This window comes from Haplochromis burtoni, unplaced genomic scaffold, assembly GCF_018398535.1.
Source record: "Haplochromis burtoni strain Fernald_Lab_line unplaced genomic scaffold, NCSU_Asbu1 Contig_11, whole genome shotgun sequence".
Taxonomy (NCBI): domain Eukaryota; kingdom Metazoa; phylum Chordata; class Actinopteri; order Cichliformes; family Cichlidae; genus Haplochromis; species Haplochromis burtoni.
Window position 1 is genome coordinate 4,014,834 of NW_024582372.1, and position 16,904 is coordinate 4,031,737.

A 16,904-nucleotide genomic window follows, 5' to 3' on the forward strand; every position below is an offset into this window, starting at 1 on the left:
GTGTGTGTGTGTGTGTGTGTGTGTGTGTGTATGTGTAGGCAAGTGTGTGTCTATATGTGTATGTGTAAAGCTGCTGGGACAACTCATCTTATCCTAAATGCCATGACCAATTTCACGCTCTCACTGGAAAGGTCGTGGCACTGGCTTGTGTATGTGTGAGCAAATTTGTGTGTACATATCCACGTTGTGTGTATCTAAAGTTAACCCAGTTAACCCCTGTGCAGGTGAAAATCTGCTGCTGAGGCACACTTGAGCCACAGAGATCCTGGACAATGCCACTTAATGTCACTAGCCATCAATATCTCTCAGACACATGGATAGAAACAGAAAAACATGTTCAATGTCCAATTCAGAGGGCACATATTATATATAAATACAAAACAACTTTACAGTTTCCAGGGTGGCAACTTCTATTCTAATCACAGTTTTTCTACTACAAAAATTATGTTTGAGCATATCCTGCAACAGAACAATCTAGGTCGCAGGTTGATGATTGATTTCGTAATAATTTCATCACATCTATAGCTGTATGGCTTGAGAAGAGAGAAGAGCGCTGAGCTGTTAACCGATCACCACATAGGGATACATAGTTGGACCAGTGGCAGTGTAAGATGTCAATTGGCTTGGTATAGACAAATATATTATAGAGCATCTGGCAAAAAGCCTGATCCAAGACATCTTCAACATCCATCCAAAAAAGCAGAATTTCAACATCACACTGAGGGATGTTTTGGGGCTGTTCTAGTTGATGTGCCACTGCAACATTTTGTGGAAGTTTGGGACAGTGCTTAGATTCATTAGGATCAATTTTCATCTTGGGCATGAAACACTGCTCCAATGGATATTCAAGGGAAGAACATATGTACCTGTGTTTTGTGGACTTGGAAAACGTTTTTGACCTCATCTCTTAGGGTCTTATGTGAGGAGTGCTTAGGAAGAATTGGGTACTGGGCCCATTGCAATGGGGACATTTCAGTTCCTGTATATGTTCCGTAAGAAACTGGTTTGCGTCGCTGGACTCATTCCCAGTGGGTTTTGGACTCTGCCAGGGATGCTCCTATCCACTAAGTTATTACTTTTTATGGACAGAGTTTCTAGGTGCAGTGAAGAGGTGGACAGTGTCCAGTTTGGTTGCCTTAGGATCTTTTTTCTGCTTTTTGCAGATGATGTGTGTGTGTGTGTTTTTTAGATTCATCAATTGACATCTTGCACCTTTCTTTGGGGCAATTTGCAGCTGAGTGTGAAATGGATAGGATGAGAATTAGCAGTTTCAAGTCTGAGGCCACAGTTCTCGGTCACAAAAGAGTAGAGTGTCCAATCTTGGTTTGGAATGAGAAGCTGCCCCAAGTGGAAGTATCTCTGAACTTTGTTCACAAGTGAGGATAGAAGGGAGCAGATACTGAGACAGAGCGGTGCAGAACCTGCAGTAATGCAGAAGGTCTTGATGGGTGGGCACAGGGAGGTCTAGGCGTCTCAACTCAGATTGCTGCCTCCAAATAAAATGGATAGATGCAAGGATGGATGAACTACTACTCTGCACTGTGATCACCTTTCACCAGGTCCTAAATGTATTCAAAAATATGTAGACGGGGGTAAAAACTAATCGTTAAAGAACATTTTCTTTAACTCTTCCAAGACACACACACATGCACACAGTCACAAAGTTAATTCACTTGTCCTGAATCAAGTTCGATTTAACTTTCCCTCATGATTTCAGGTGCCAATAAAAGAGGACGGTTCAGACAAAATAAATGTTCAAAAAATTGAATTTGGAGTTTAAGAACCATTAACTGACACAGGCATTTTGCAAGTTAAAACCGAGTAATCTGATGTACAATGCAGTATATGATATAACTTTCAGATGTGATGGAATCCATCAGTTATGTAGACAAACAGAGACAGAGTGACAGAATGAGAGATCAAGTCTGACACAGAGTGCACATAAGAAAGAATCAAAAGGAGAGTGCATGTGTGTCCGTTAGTGCGCACAAGTGTTTAAGTGTGTGTGTGTGAGATGGAGAAAGAGTTTAAGTGTGCTTTCTAAGGCCCCTGTTGATCATCTTGACACATGTCTGAGCATTTCTGTCACTTTAATGTCACTGTGGAAATTCTGCAGATTAGTACAACATCCGTCATGGTGCTAGCCCGATCCAAGTCAACAGAACGCATGCAATATTAAACGCTAATATTCCCCACAGCCTTTTATGCTCCAATATTACAGAGACAGAAGAAAGGCCCTGAATATTCACTCAGAGAGATGACATGGACAGGTTCGGGAAAAAAGAAAGTGCACACAGGCTCACGCACAAAAAATGACTCTATAAAGACATGTGCACATATTACACACTAATGTATTTCACAGAAGTGTAGCTTCTGTAGAGATTAATTTACATAAAATATATCCATGCTTATTCCACTACATCTCTCCAACACAAAAGAAGTAATGTATGTACGAGAGAAAAGGAAAGAAGCAGCTTGGGAGGATGGATCGACCTGAGACAGGAAGAAAAAAAGGAGGAAATACAGAATGAAAAATGAAAAACAGAGCCAAATATGAATGAATTAAATACTTAGAAAGTGAGGCAATAAAGAGTGAGAGGGAATAGAAAAAAAAACAGCTGAGTGAAATGAAGCGAAATACAAACAGAAAAAGAAAGAGAACTGATTAGAGATGCATGCTGAGGGAATGTAATTGTTCTAGTCGATTTGAGACATTATTTAAAGTGAGACCCAAGAGAGAAAGACAGAGTGTGTGAGAGAGGGAGCGATCGACAAAGAGACGAGGGCGGAGGTGGGACAGGGACCTAAGAGTGGAACGACAAATGTGGTGTATAAAATAGAGAAAAGGAGAAAAAAAGGGGGAAATTTTTTTGTCATAGTCTGAAGATTATGACTGAAGTTTAGTTTCTGTATGTGTGTGTGTGTGTGTGTGTGTGTGTGTGTGTGTAGAGCACTTTCTGTGATAACTTTTATTTTAGTGTGAGGTTCATGTAAGAGTAAAATTATTAAATACATGCGTGTGTGTAGGAGGCTATCTGTTATTTGAGAGCAAAGTAAAAGAAAGAAATTTAACAGCTGCTAGCTGACAGCTGTGCGTCTTCATCAATGTACTCTGTTGCACATACACACATGCAGAGACACACACATGCAAAAACGAATGCACAGACACAGGTGTATGAATGATACATAAGTAGTGAATAATGCAGGCTGTCCTGTGCTACAGTGAGGTGAAGCCGTCATATCGAACATTTCACTGCAGACTACAGGGGGTTTTTCTTAGGGTGATGCCTACTACTACCTTACAAGTTGTATTAGCTTCCAGTCAAACTAACATCTGGTCACACAGTGATGGTTTAGGTCAAACTACTCATTCTGTTACCAGTGTGTGAATACTCACAACGTACTTTCGGTTTCACCTTAAATGATTGGCAACTATAACCAGAAACTCTACAGACTGCAAAAAAGACCATTTTCTCTAAAATTTTATGAAAACAACTTTAGGCAGACTTTAGGTCCATTTGTTTTAGTGGATATAAATGAATACACAGTTTAATCAGTTTAATCATAATCACAGAAACTAAACTTCTGTCATAATCTTCAGACTATAATTATTGATAAAGGCAATTCTCCATTACATATGGTGATGAAATGAAAATGTTTCTAAATGAACTTAAATATCAAATGAGTTTTATCAATCATCACTATTAGCATAGTGGTCCGCATATAAACAAGTTGGATTTCATTTCAGGCATGCATACTAACATTTGGATCTCATCTGTTCCTTTTCTACTTGTTATCCACTTTTGGTCTAATTTTCTGTCATGAAAATCATGAGTTGTTAAGCACTGACTGCTGACCGTTGCTGCCTGGTTTTGCATGATTCCAAAAACAAGATGGCTTACTCAACAATTTTCTGAGAAAGATGAAAAAGCTCAACAGTCCCTCCAAACCTCTTAAAAACCATTAGAATAAATATAATCAAGATGGAAAGAAAAGTGTTCATATAAATACTTGTGCTACGGTAGGCACGCGTGTGTGTGTGTGTGTGTGTGTGTGTGTGCGTGCTTACGTACATCTTTGTATAATTTATTAAAGAAGTTCTTTGTCATTAAGAAGGAAAGTGCTTAATTAGGACCACGAGGAGGTTTTCCCCCAGGGGATTCCTCTGTGATGAGTGTGTGTTTGTATGTGTGTATGTGTTTTTAAGTTTAAACATGATATGTGCTGTGTGCCTGGATCAAATGTAGATATTAATTATTGTGAAATCAAACCCATCCACAAATGTTGAGCCAAAATATGTAGGACTTGTCAACATGAAATTCTAATGACTTCACAATACACTATTTATAAAGCACTACCCACAAGATACTACTAAAAGAGTCGTTGTGATTTGTCATATAAGAGTTTGTTTGTTACTTACATTGTTCCCCTTTGTGTGGCTCTCTGGCAAACACAGGCATCTGTATAGTGTCACACTGGTATCACAATGATCTGCATGGCCGTGACACTCACACCTTCCCAAAGACAGAGAGAAACATTGAAAATAAACAAACTGAAACTGTGTTTTAAAACTTTGATGATGAAAATTTTTAATTCCCTTATGAAATGTGACAAGAAAAAGCAAAGAAACATCATGAGAAAAGCTCTCCCTCCCCGAATGCTTCAGTCAAGAGCTCCTTAGTGCTACTGGGAAGTTTCCATTCAACATTTATAAATGCCATCCTGCGAATCATTAAAGCAACATAACAGGTAGCAGACACATGCGCACACGTGTGCACACGACAGTCATTTAATTATTCATTCAGATATTCAGTTGCTTTCTCTCTTTCATTCTTCTCTCTGTGTATCCTTTCACCTCTTGTTCTCTTAATGCCACTTTCTGTTAAAAGGTGACTTTATTAATCAAATAAGAAATATATATAAAAGTATCTCTATCGTTTCCCCTGACCAAGCCTTTTTATACACTATTTTTGATTTGTGGTAGAACACACTTTTTAGCTTCATTGCTTTGTAGATCTGTCTTAAAATAAAATAAAAAAGTAAATAAATTAAAATATATACTAAAAAAAACTTATCAAAAATATCAAGCTTAATAAATATATTTAAACAGTTTTTTTAAGCAAATGAAGCCTGAACTGATGAGAACTTCCAAAGTAGGATTGCAGTTGGGCCACATTTTGACCAAACAGCCATGTAACCTATCCAATTTTCTTTGTTGGCATACAAATAAACAAACTTCATCCTGAAGCCTACCATTTCACATTTTAAAAGCCAATTGTCTTGTTTCAAAAACAGCAGAAAAAAAGAAACTGATGGCCACCAGTACTACCCCTCAGCCTCCTAATAAATCTGAAAATCCTACACCAATTTAGTCATAAGTTATCACATTCACAAGATTTTCAGTATTCATCTTAACCTTGAAGTCAAGGTCACTGGGATTTGAACTCATCCAAGACTTTTGGTCGAAGCACCTATGGTATCAGTTTGAAAATCCTACATCGATTCATTCACAAGATTTTTAGAAAACTTGAGGTCAAGGTCAGAGGTCAGCGTCACTGGAATTCAAACCCATCTGAGATTTGTAGTAGATGCACCTGTGATATCAACTTGAAAATCCTTGATGACTTCCTTCTTGAGTTATTGCATCGATAAAATTTTTAGAAAATTTGATCTCTGACCGTGACCTCAAGATTAGAACTTCGTCCAAGACTTTTAGTAGAAGAACCTACGGTATCAATTTCAAAAGCCGACGTTGCCTTGTTCTTGAGTTATTGTATTGCTCACCTGGCTGGGAGGATGACAACAGCCCATAACCCTTTTACAGCTGAGAGGAAAAACTACAACTAATGCTGGAAGATGAGCAAGCTAAAACTCAAGAAGCTTTAAGCGGGACTCCTAAACCACTTTCACAGATGAACTCCAAAGACAGAAGAATCAGGTCCATGCACTACCCTAAGTTGCATTTCCTCGATTTTAACACAAAACAGGACATAGTCCATGTCTGATGTGTTCTGACTACTGGAAATACTCTTTGGTTTTAGCAGATGGAAGTGATTTAGTAGAGCATCAAGGAGGCTTGACAAAGGACAACTACTTATTCACTATGGCTTACTTGTTGTCACTGTATCTAAGAAGGAATACTACATGTACTTTACACTTGGATTCTGAGAGGCTAAATTAATTTCCAGTGCAAATGAGTTTGATATGTATGATTTTAATGAAATGCGTATGTCTGCAATGCACATGTAAAATTGTGGGCAACAGGCACATCTTACTGAAATGTTTTTTATGTTCTGCTCTGCAACACTTGCTGAAAATTTTTGGTTCAAATTTTTTTTGCTCTTCTAATGATACAAAATATTTAAATTAAATAAATACACTAGAAACAATATCCTTCAAATGGCATAACATACTATAAAGTAACTAGTGCAGGTATATAATAATAGCCAGTATGTTGCAAAAATATAAGATAAGAGATATTACTTTTATTTCTACAACAGAGAACAGAAAAATATTGGGGTTTCTAAACTGTCACCATGGTGATAATGTTTCTGTATTTAGATGTATTGTAATATAGGATTGTTATGTCTGTGCTACAATGTAATGCAATACAATAATCTAAGAGGCATCTAACATACAGGGCTTAAAAAAAGCCAACATTCACAAAACACGCATGCTAAAATGATTCCTCTCAACATACTTATTTACTTGCTCTATAAAGAATGACGACAGTGGAGAGATGGAAGAAGAATGAAAGATGTGAGAGACAGGAAGAGATAAAGAATGCACAGATGAGATTTCAGCTAAATCTCTGTTTCTCCTACTTCACTGTAACAAGCTACTAATTAAAAGAGCTTAGAGGGAGGGGGAGGGGGAGAAAGAGTTAGAGATGATTGCCTCCTGCATAATCCTATAATTACCACAGTCATGAAAAACAGTCACTCTGTCAGTCTAATGAAGAGATGTGTTCACAATTACTCTCAGAAAGCTCTGCTGAAACTCAGCGGTCTATGTTTGTCATAATATAAGCTCTCACTCACTTTTACAAAGAAACACTGGGAAGATAGTTAAATAGTTCTTTCAACCAATTATGCCACGTAAGTATGTAAAATTTGGGATGTAACAGGATCACAATTAGAAGTATGCCACTTATAGTAGTCCTCTATATTAATTTGTGAATTTGCAAAAAACATGCTAGGACTTCTAAATTCAGTGTGATGCCAGCTTACCAGAAATATCATACAAATGTCACATTTACCAGTCATTTAGTTTCTATGCTCTACCAATGATTTACAAATTCATATAATTACTTGATCTCCATTAGCCTGCCTGCATAAGTATTTATAAATTTTCACCTGCCACTGATGGTGATTTCACTGATGCCAATGGATCTATGTCGCTGGTTCACTCCAACTGCTCTGGTGTAGTATTGTCCACTCATATGTATTCTGACCTGGGCAGCTTGTACCATCTCCTGTAGGATAGGTGTGTTGTAGAAGTCATTGTAACCTGGCCTCAGGGGTGGCTGAGGGGTCAGCAGGCTGAATGTGATGTTACCTCCTGAGAAGGGCACGTCACTGATGCACATAAACATTACACAAAATTAGAAAAAACAAACAAACAGGAAAATATTAGATTTTTTTTTAAATAAAAACACAATCACATAATCTAAATTTATATTTGTGAGTAGCTGTAAAGCACTGTTTAGATCTATATTGCTAACAAACAAAGCTGCACTAACAAATCATTGATTGATTGATTGATTGATTACATCTACCAGGAAACTACAGAACACAAACACCAAATTTGGTCTGAGGCCCAAGTAATAGAGTACAATCCTAAAGCTGCCTTCTGGAGAACAGTTACTTCTACATTTTAAAGTCTACAAATCTTTCTGTAAACACTATATGGAGAAGCATTGGGCAAAAGCTCTTCATCTTTGAATGTCAGTGTTTTAAGTTGTGTTGCCAGCAACATGACAAGGTTTGTTCATAGCAATAAACAAGAAGGCTGCAAGAAAATACTGTCATAAAATTCTAGTATTAAACAATCTACAGTATTTGAGATCCTTGTAGATTAGTAGCAATATTTCAGTTGTTACTAATGAGATAATGAATAACCCAGACAACTGCATATTACTGATATGTAAATATACAAGTATGAAAGAAATCTAGGCCTTTACAAAGGAATTGCCAAAATGACAACACAATTCATTAATGCCTAATAAAAAACTTCACATCAGAGTTTCTACCAAAATCATTTTGTGCCACCTCTCACTTGCCTTTTGTTTTTTTGGTGTCTCATCAAGAAAAATAATTGTTTACCTGTTCGTAATGACACAATTTAAGGATTATCTAAACTGACTAAGGCATGTCTAAATGTATCCAGCCAAACACTCCAATGGACTCAGATGTTTTGTAAGATTAATTCAATCTAGCATGATAAAAGCATACTAGATTAAACAACATAGTTATATACATATTTAAACTGATCTCATGCCAAACTTTGTAATACGAATAACTCTAAAGGTTGTATGTGATATAATTTGCCAAGTCAAGTAAAAAAACAAGTAATGGCCACATGTGATCTATTCATGCTTGTTCTGTCTAATGCCAACTAAGCCCCAGATACGAGAAGCTATGCCAAGATTTAGTCCGACGGTGTATGTTAGACTATGTTCCAACTCTAGTTGTACATCCCCCGCCAACTGACAGCGTGTGAGACATGTATACAAAAATGTATTTTTATATGTGTTTGTATTTCTTAATATACTAATCTAGCCCAGCCAGCAATTTCCTGTGCACTAGGAAAAATGCCCCAAAACAGGAATGGCCTAGTTTATTTTGAATGCATGAATTTAAATTTACTACATGTGTATTATTCAACAAGTTATCTGCTGTATTTATCAAGCTCATAATAAAAGAAATGGAACTAAATGTGATGTAACCCAGTAAATATGTGTCTACGCTCTTTCATTCTTCATGGACCAACACTACTATGTGGTCAGTCCTTGAAAAAATATGTAAGCACTTATAATGCTGTTGAGCCTATTCATGGTGTTGGGTTTCTATTGCATCACTTCCTGTTTCATTTTAAAATTGTCAGTTTTACTTCCTGTATTTGTTAATTTTCCTTCCTTTATGACTATATGCCAGGCCCACATTAGTCTCACCTGTGTTGTCCTTCACACCTGTTTTCAATTAGCCAGTCACACGGCCCTGTATATATATATCTCCTTTGTTACACTTCTGATTTGCTACAGTGTCTTGCACTTTTTGTCAATATTTTGTTTTTCACTTCATTTGTTGGGTTCTCCTTGTATATGACCTTTTAGACTGTTTAATTGACTGCTTTTTGCCTGCCCCTATGGATTATTTTCTATGTTGACTGATCTCTTGGATATGATCAGATCCTGCTTTTGAATTACAGATTTACATTTTTGGACTTTTATTCTGCCTCCTGGTGTCCTGTGTCCCTTTACCTCTGTGAAGGGACACAGTTATGATGGTTCAGAAGGTTTTCAAAGGGTTTTATGAGGAGTGGGCAGTACAATTAATTTCACTTCAGTTATCAACATCTAAAAATAGATATTGAGCTTTCCTGTAAAAAGCTCTCCTTATAGTAAACAATATGAACTTTTCATCCAACCTACCTGGACAGCTGCAAACAGTTGACTGAGTCCGGTCTTAGTAAAGGCCCGTTGTTCTCCATTTCAAACACATTGCAGTTTCTGGCCATATACTGCCAGTCCAGCCATGGCTGCTCTGTGTTGGTGTTATTCTCAGTGTCTGTGAGGTCAGCCTTTCTTCTCTGGATCACAACTGACTCAGGCATGAAGCCATTAAACTGAACAATAACATAAAATACCTGAAGGAGAGAGGCGTAAGAGTTGACGTGAACAGAATACGACTTGGAACACCAGTTCACTTGTAGACTCTAATACAGTTGAAAGCATTTAGCAAAGCTTACCATGGTGAAGCCTCAGTTTTTGCCACAAAAATTCTGTCATCTTGCACCGTGCTATATTAAAAGGTATAACTAATTTTCTGCATTTTCACAGATAACAAATGAAACACTAAAAGACATTAGTCAGGTGCTCTGTTGCATCGTGTTTAACAAATGTTAATAATTACATTTTTTGTAATTTGCGCACTGAAAGGGAAATTCAGCTAAATAAAAATACATCTGAGCAAGTGGTTAGCAAACCTCAAAAAAAAGCAGCATGACAAGGTAAAGTCATTCATTCTACTCCCTCTACTGTTCTTCTCCTCCCACCGGGGCATACCATCAGACACTAAGATATCAAAGCTGCCCCAATACACCACAGGAAAATGCCAGTTTGCTGATGCAACATGGAACTCAACAACTTATGCTCACATAAGAATATAATCTGTATCTGTGTTCAAATTAAAACAATGCAATTTTGTTCAAAGTCGTTATTGAGTTTCCAATATGAACAATCTAAATTATAATTAAGGACTTTAGCAGAAAATAGACAGCCATCACTTCCACCTTTTCAAAAAGACACCCAGAAGTAGTCTCTTATCACATACAAACCATGTGTGTGCCTGTGTGTACAGTAGGTGTGTCTCTCTTTAAGTGTTATCTAGAACTACAGAGTGGGTTGGGACACTGGGTTACACAGTAGGGAGTGGACTAAGCCACCACTACGGCACAATCCCCACACCCACCCCACTTACTAACATAAATACTTGAAACCTCAGAGAGTGGCTTTTATCTAGGGACTTGAGTTGGGCGACCACATCAGGACAGCTCCCAAAATCCTGCCCACACTCACATACACAGTTCAGAGAGAAGAGGAATTAGTCTTTTGACAACCCCAGCGTCAACAGAGCCAAAATCTAGCAGTCTTCCTCTCTTTCTCCCTCTCTGCCCCTCTGTGTGTGTGGCATTGAAGAGCTTAGACAGAACTGTCCACTGCACACACACAGGTGCAAGTGCAGATACATATTGTGGTGTTTGAATTGCAGCTTTTCAAATTTATACTAGACAACAATGGCATTTAGTTGACTGTTCAAATAAAATGATTTCTTATAAGGTCACCACATTACTTAGACTATCCATAGCAAGCACTAAATCTCAAAGTAAAAATAAGTTTACAGTAAACCTGATGCACCTATCCAATACTTTTGCTGTGCCTGATGAAAATTATTGAATGAATTAGCCTTTCAGTGTAGCCAGACAGCAGGTCTGGTCTTAAACTACAAAAGAAAAACATTTGGTACCAGGCCTATAGATTCTGTACAGGCAGATGTCTGTACAGTCTTTGTCATAGTTGCTGCAAAAGTACAGTAACACGGGAAAAATAAGGGAAACTCTCAAAAACAGTCTCATGTTTGCCAAATGAAGCCAAAATTACAAATAAATTACAATATTTAAATTGGATGTTTCTCAAAACATAGTGGGCTCATGGCTGAAATGAGGTGCGTTACCTGGTACTGTCCATTAGCCAAATCTACTGTAATAGTGACTCCTTCATCCAGTTCCTGTGCAGTCATGATCTTAGATACCCATGTGGTGCCCATGTCCTGATCGTTGATATAACTTAGTGGATGGGCATTAAGGTTCAGTCTTAAGACTCTGTCATTGGTGGTGTCCTCAACCGCATTGGGGATACAATATCTGTTAACGGTAGCATAATATAAAACTAGTGTTTTAAATAGAGGAAAACTAATTTATTATTAGTTTTGGTATTACAAAGTAACTCCAGCTATAATATTCCGTTTTGAAAAAATGTACAGAGTAAATAAAAACTGCGATACTGTACCTCTCAATTAGAGGGTGCACCCTTGGGTGAGTGGGAGGACATCGACACTCAGACTGGACATGGAGCTCAGGGAGGACTCCTGAATACAGCTCTACTATTTCCCTGGTAAAGGAAGAAACTATACATTAAACCTAAATTCTGAACACAGAATGTCATTGCATGCAGACTAAACTGGGGATATGAAAAAAGAAGAAAACAACCAAAATTGAAACCAAAATATAAGTTAACAGCATTCTTTATTAAATTGTGTTAAATTAAACTATATAACTGCTTTATATATATATACTTAACGCTGTAAAACAAAAATCTGATGGATTTCCATTTTAAGAGAAAATCTCAAAGCACCTGTTAATGTCCTTTCGACTAAACATTTAGCTTAAACTGGTTAATCAAAGCCATAATTTGAAACTTCAGCCTTTTGTTTAGTGCATCTCTAACCTTGTCAGCTGCTCCCTGTGTGGAGTACATCACTGGTAACAAAAAGACTAATTGCTTTGTATTGAATTCTCAGGAAAATCCTCTGGAAGCAGTATGGATTTTAAGATGCAATGATAAGCCCCCACCTTATTTCACTTTAACACTTTATGATACTTCTCCTTCCTTGTTATGTTAATCTGTTCAGTATTTGTGTATTTCTCACGATTTCTAAATCTTTTTTCTTTATTCAGTCTCTAAACAGACATTGAATGCTTTTCGTATGTGCTATAATTTATAGCTCTTTTCCTAAACACTAATTTTCAGTGGTCATTTTATGACTCCTCCCTCCTTCTTTCCCACTAGCCAGTCATTACCTGTCTCTCAGCTTCCTTCTGTCCAACTCACCTGTTAGTCAAAGTGGTAGGATAAAATCTAAAGTCCTGCATTCGTCCAATGAACCGATTAGACCCTGGAGAGATGAAAGGGGAGTAGGAAATGACATAAAGAAGGTGTTAATGGGTTTGCACTGAAGGCACTGAGTGAGAGGATTTCACAGTATTTAGTAGATTATCTTATCAGGTTCTTGATACCAGCTAAGTGAGGCTGCCCACAGCTTCTTATAATGGCCAAGTTCACAGTACAAGCCGAACTACATCTGCCAGTCTTTACGTGTCTCCACTAGAGAGCAGCTAAAGCTAAAGCATGGCTTTAATTGGTTAATGATTGTTTACTCTAAACTGGACACTCTTTGTATGAACCTGCTGTGGAAACCTTAAGAGCATGTATCCAGGCTTTTTACAATAATTCCCTTTAGTTTAATATATTAAGATAACCATTAATTGCTACAATGCAGCAGCTCTTCTGCTGTGATATGCGTGTTTTATTTTACAACTGATTTTAAAGGTACTTAAATCAGTGCAATATAAAACCAAGTGGCAATTATATATAAAATATAAATTTTATAATAAAATGTATGATACACAATTGCTGCAGGTAGCTGTAGTGATTGTGGTGGCAGATCGAGGAGTACAAAAAACAAGCAATTGCTAGCCAGCTGTCTCACCTTTCAGTTCTACTGCTCAGTAGTTTATTATGGTCAAAATCATAGACTGCATCAAAAAAGAAAAACTTGTTTACTTTGTATTGCTACGTTTTTTTCATCAGAATCCAGACTGACTGCTGGAGTGACTCACCATAACCTCTGGAGACACAACGTGGTATTACGAGGATGTTTGGAAATAAATGTTGCATATTGCACCTTGAATTATTTTCTGAACTATAAAAAACTGGATATTTGTAAGGCCATAAAGTTGTAAATGACAAATTAATTTAATTAAGTTAAAAAAATAGTATTTTTAAACAATAAATGTTCATAAATAGAGAAAACAAAAAATTTAAGTTCCCAGTCACTTAGACTAGGAGATGTGAGTACTTTTAATGTGAGTACAACTGTTGGTACTGTTCCTCCCAGCTTATTTAAAGCTGATCTGCTCATGAAACAGGAAGAGACCATGTCCAAATCAGGTAGATCACATGTGCAACGCTAGTAACGCTCCACAAACGTAGCGACGGATACTGGTTTGCCACCAGAAAGCTTTTATTTTGAAGCAGCAACAGGAGGAAAAGTTAACTTAATGGTTTAAGTAAACAGAAAGAAGTCAGCAAACAGTAAACTATGGCTCATATTGAAAAGTACAAACACAGGAACACAGTGATCTGAAGTTTAGTTTCACACAGAGAGATTCAGCAGAAGCAACAAAGGAGTTTTCTCTACTGTCTACAGCAAAGAAAGACATGATTTTAGCTGCCAATGACACAGATTAGCAGAAAAGACCATCACAGGCTGGCTGCAGATAGCACTATTACTGAGCAGAACTTCACTGCTTATCTCCTGCATATGGCTCAAGACCATAGAAAAACCTATAGTTGAAGGAAGAAATCTTATCAACAGAGAGACTGGAACTAAATTCACTGCCAATTTAAAGCTCAGATATTACTATATTTAATACATTCTATCGGAAATATCAGCAAAACAAACAAAAAACATTTTATCTCATGCAAAGAGTTAAAAAATTGTGGACACAGCCTCTCAAGCTTCAAAGTGTCTTTAACAAGCATAGATATGCTGGAATACATCAAACACACATGGACATACTGGACTGAACACCAAAGACAAAATCAAACACATAAGCACAGTAAAGTTCAAACACATCATCTTCTCCATACATAACCATACATATGTGACAATGTTGGACAGAACATAAGAAGATGAAATCTGTCCAAAAAAGAAGGCTGGAGTCTTTTAGTATCCAACCAACTTTTGTCTGGTTCGACAATAACTCTTAGAAGATGGATAACGTCTCTAAACATCGACAGAACCCCTGCCATGTCTAGCTTTGCCTGTGAAAGTGTCTGTGTGTAAATGTTTGTGTATGTGTGTATGTGTATTTGCTACTCAGAGAGGCTTTGGTGTGTTTGGCCCAACCACAGTATTGTGTGTTTGAGTGTGTGTGCTTTGGGAGGGTGCATGTGCATGTAAAACAGAAGGAAAGTGAGGAAGTGTTATGGGATGTAAGTGTGTTAGATCAGTGTGTGGTTGTGCAGCCTTAGGCTTTGGCTGAGGATTTCTTTAGCATGTGGAAATGGGATTATGCCTTCCTCTGAAAAGCACTCTCCCTATTGTTACTGGGATGATGCAAGGTATAAGCCTTAATTCTCTCTTCTCTGTGTGTCTCTCTCTTCTTTCTGTGTGTTTAACTTCCTTACAGCCATTTCTCTTCTTATTCTTTGTTTTTATGGTATTACAACTGATGGCAGTTTAATAACAGGCCATAACAGGTATGTGTTTTTCCTCTCTGTCTTTTAATAGAGTAGATTAAAGCATCAATTATCATATTTACTACGTTTCTTAGTCCATAATTTCTTACTGGTTAAATAACAGTGACAGCCATGGCTGCAGCAATACCAGCCAATGTTAAATACTACAAGTCCCAGGATACCGAACACAGCAAACATTCCTTAACCAGCTTACAGCAGTTTGCCACCATTCCTTTTTCCAATATATGCACACAGAAGAAAGCAGCAACCAAGCAAGTTTTTAATATCATAACCAAAGTCTTAGCTACAAGATTGAGCAAACATATTTCAACAATTATACATCCTAATCAAACAGGATTTATTCCTGGTAGATGGTCATTCAATAATGTCTGTTTATTATTAAATACAATTTACTCAGGTTATGGAAAAGAGGCTAAAACAGCAGTACTTTCTCTGGATGCCCAAAAAGCGTTTGATCAGATTGAATGGTCTTATATATTTGAGACTCTAAAACAATTTGGTTTTGGGGAATATTTTAGGGATTGGATTAAAATGATTTATCTGTGTCCGGTGTCCTGCATTTTCACTAACGCAGATAAATCCTCCCCCTTTCAATTACAACGCGGAGTGAGACAGGGGGATCCCCTCTCACCGCTTCTTTTTGATATAGCTCTGGAGCCCCTTGCCATTAACATAAGAAACCACCCTGGTATACAGGGAGTTAAATTTGGGAATGTTGAAAGTCTTGTTAATATGTATGCAGATGATTTACTGATCTGCCTTTCCGAACCAGAAATTTAATTCCCTAATCTTTTAAATTGCATTAAACACTTTGGGAAATTATCAGGATATATGATCAATTGGGACAAATCTGAATTTATGCCAATAACAGATAATCTATGCTCAAAGTTTCTCAGCTCACTCCCATTCAAATTAGTGACTACATCTTTTACCTGTCTTGGCCTTAAGATCTCTAAAAATCCCAAACTCCTCTATAAATTGAATTTTTTGGAAATGCTGGACAAGCTCAAAGATGATATCAAAAAAAAAATACTTCCAGTGGGGGGTTGGGTCTCCCTGTGTTTAGACATTATTACTGGGCAGCAAATTCAAGAGCTCTATTGCAGTGGCAGTGGGGTTTGCCTACTGATTATTGTTATGATAAGCTTCCGATCTGGCTCCAGGTAGAGGCAGCAACAGTATCTGAAGCCTCATTACCGGTCTTATTGTTTTCTAACACGGGTTCTTCTAATAATTCGATCAGTCGTAATTTTGTTGTTAAACACTCCTTAAAGATATTAAGTCAAATTAGAAAATCTCTTAAACTACCTAACTTTTCAGTAAGAATGCCAATAATACATAACTACTTGTTTAAACCAGGTAAAGTGGATAGGGTGTTTTTAGAATGGGGAGAAAAGGGATTGAAATGCATTGAGGACTTATATAGATGACAAATTTATGTCTTTTCTTCAACTTCAACAAAAGTTTCAGTTACCTCAATCACATTTTTTTCGTTTTCTTCAAATAATGAATTTTGTGCAACAAAACTTTTCAGACTTTTCACTGAAGCCACTGAGTCATACTTACTTTGATATAATTCGGAAAGCTGATTTTAAAGTGCTTTACAATCCCAGTTGATTCTGATCGAATTAAGAATACACGGACTGAAGACCTCGGTGTTCCTCTGTCTGAGGACCAATGGTCAAATTGTTTGTCCAATATTCAGAAAGGCTCAATAAATACCAGATATAAACTAATCCAGTTTAAAGTCATTCACAGATTACACTTTTCTAAACTTAAACTTAACGGATCTATAATTCTGTATCCCCCTTATGTGACAGATGTAATATCGGTGAAGGTTCCCTTGCACATCTATTTTGAC

At 37.2% G+C, this 16,904-nt stretch overlaps 1 protein-coding gene across 7 annotated transcripts in view; it reads right to left on the reverse strand.

Moving 5' to 3' along the window:
- Positions 1-16,904, reverse strand: part of ush2a (Usher syndrome 2A (autosomal recessive, mild)) — a 213,748-nt gene that overhangs the window by 163,896 nt on the left and 32,948 nt on the right. For 6 of the 7 annotated variants that reach the window (XM_005915042.3, XM_042214207.1, XM_042214198.1 and 3 more), the window contains 6 exons: positions 12,611-12,674; positions 11,789-11,890; positions 11,454-11,643; positions 9,653-9,867; positions 7,356-7,577; positions 4,421-4,514 (listed from right to left, as the gene is read on the reverse strand). In XM_005915042.3, the coding sequence (XP_005915104.1) occupies positions 4,421-4,514; positions 7,356-7,577; positions 9,653-9,867; positions 11,454-11,643; positions 11,789-11,890; positions 12,611-12,674 (887 nt within the window). Of the gene's footprint in view, positions 1-4,420; positions 4,515-7,355; positions 7,578-9,652; positions 9,868-11,453; positions 11,644-11,788; positions 11,891-12,610; positions 12,675-16,904 lie in introns of those variants that run through there. The other variant, XM_042214216.1, reaches the window with a different exon arrangement.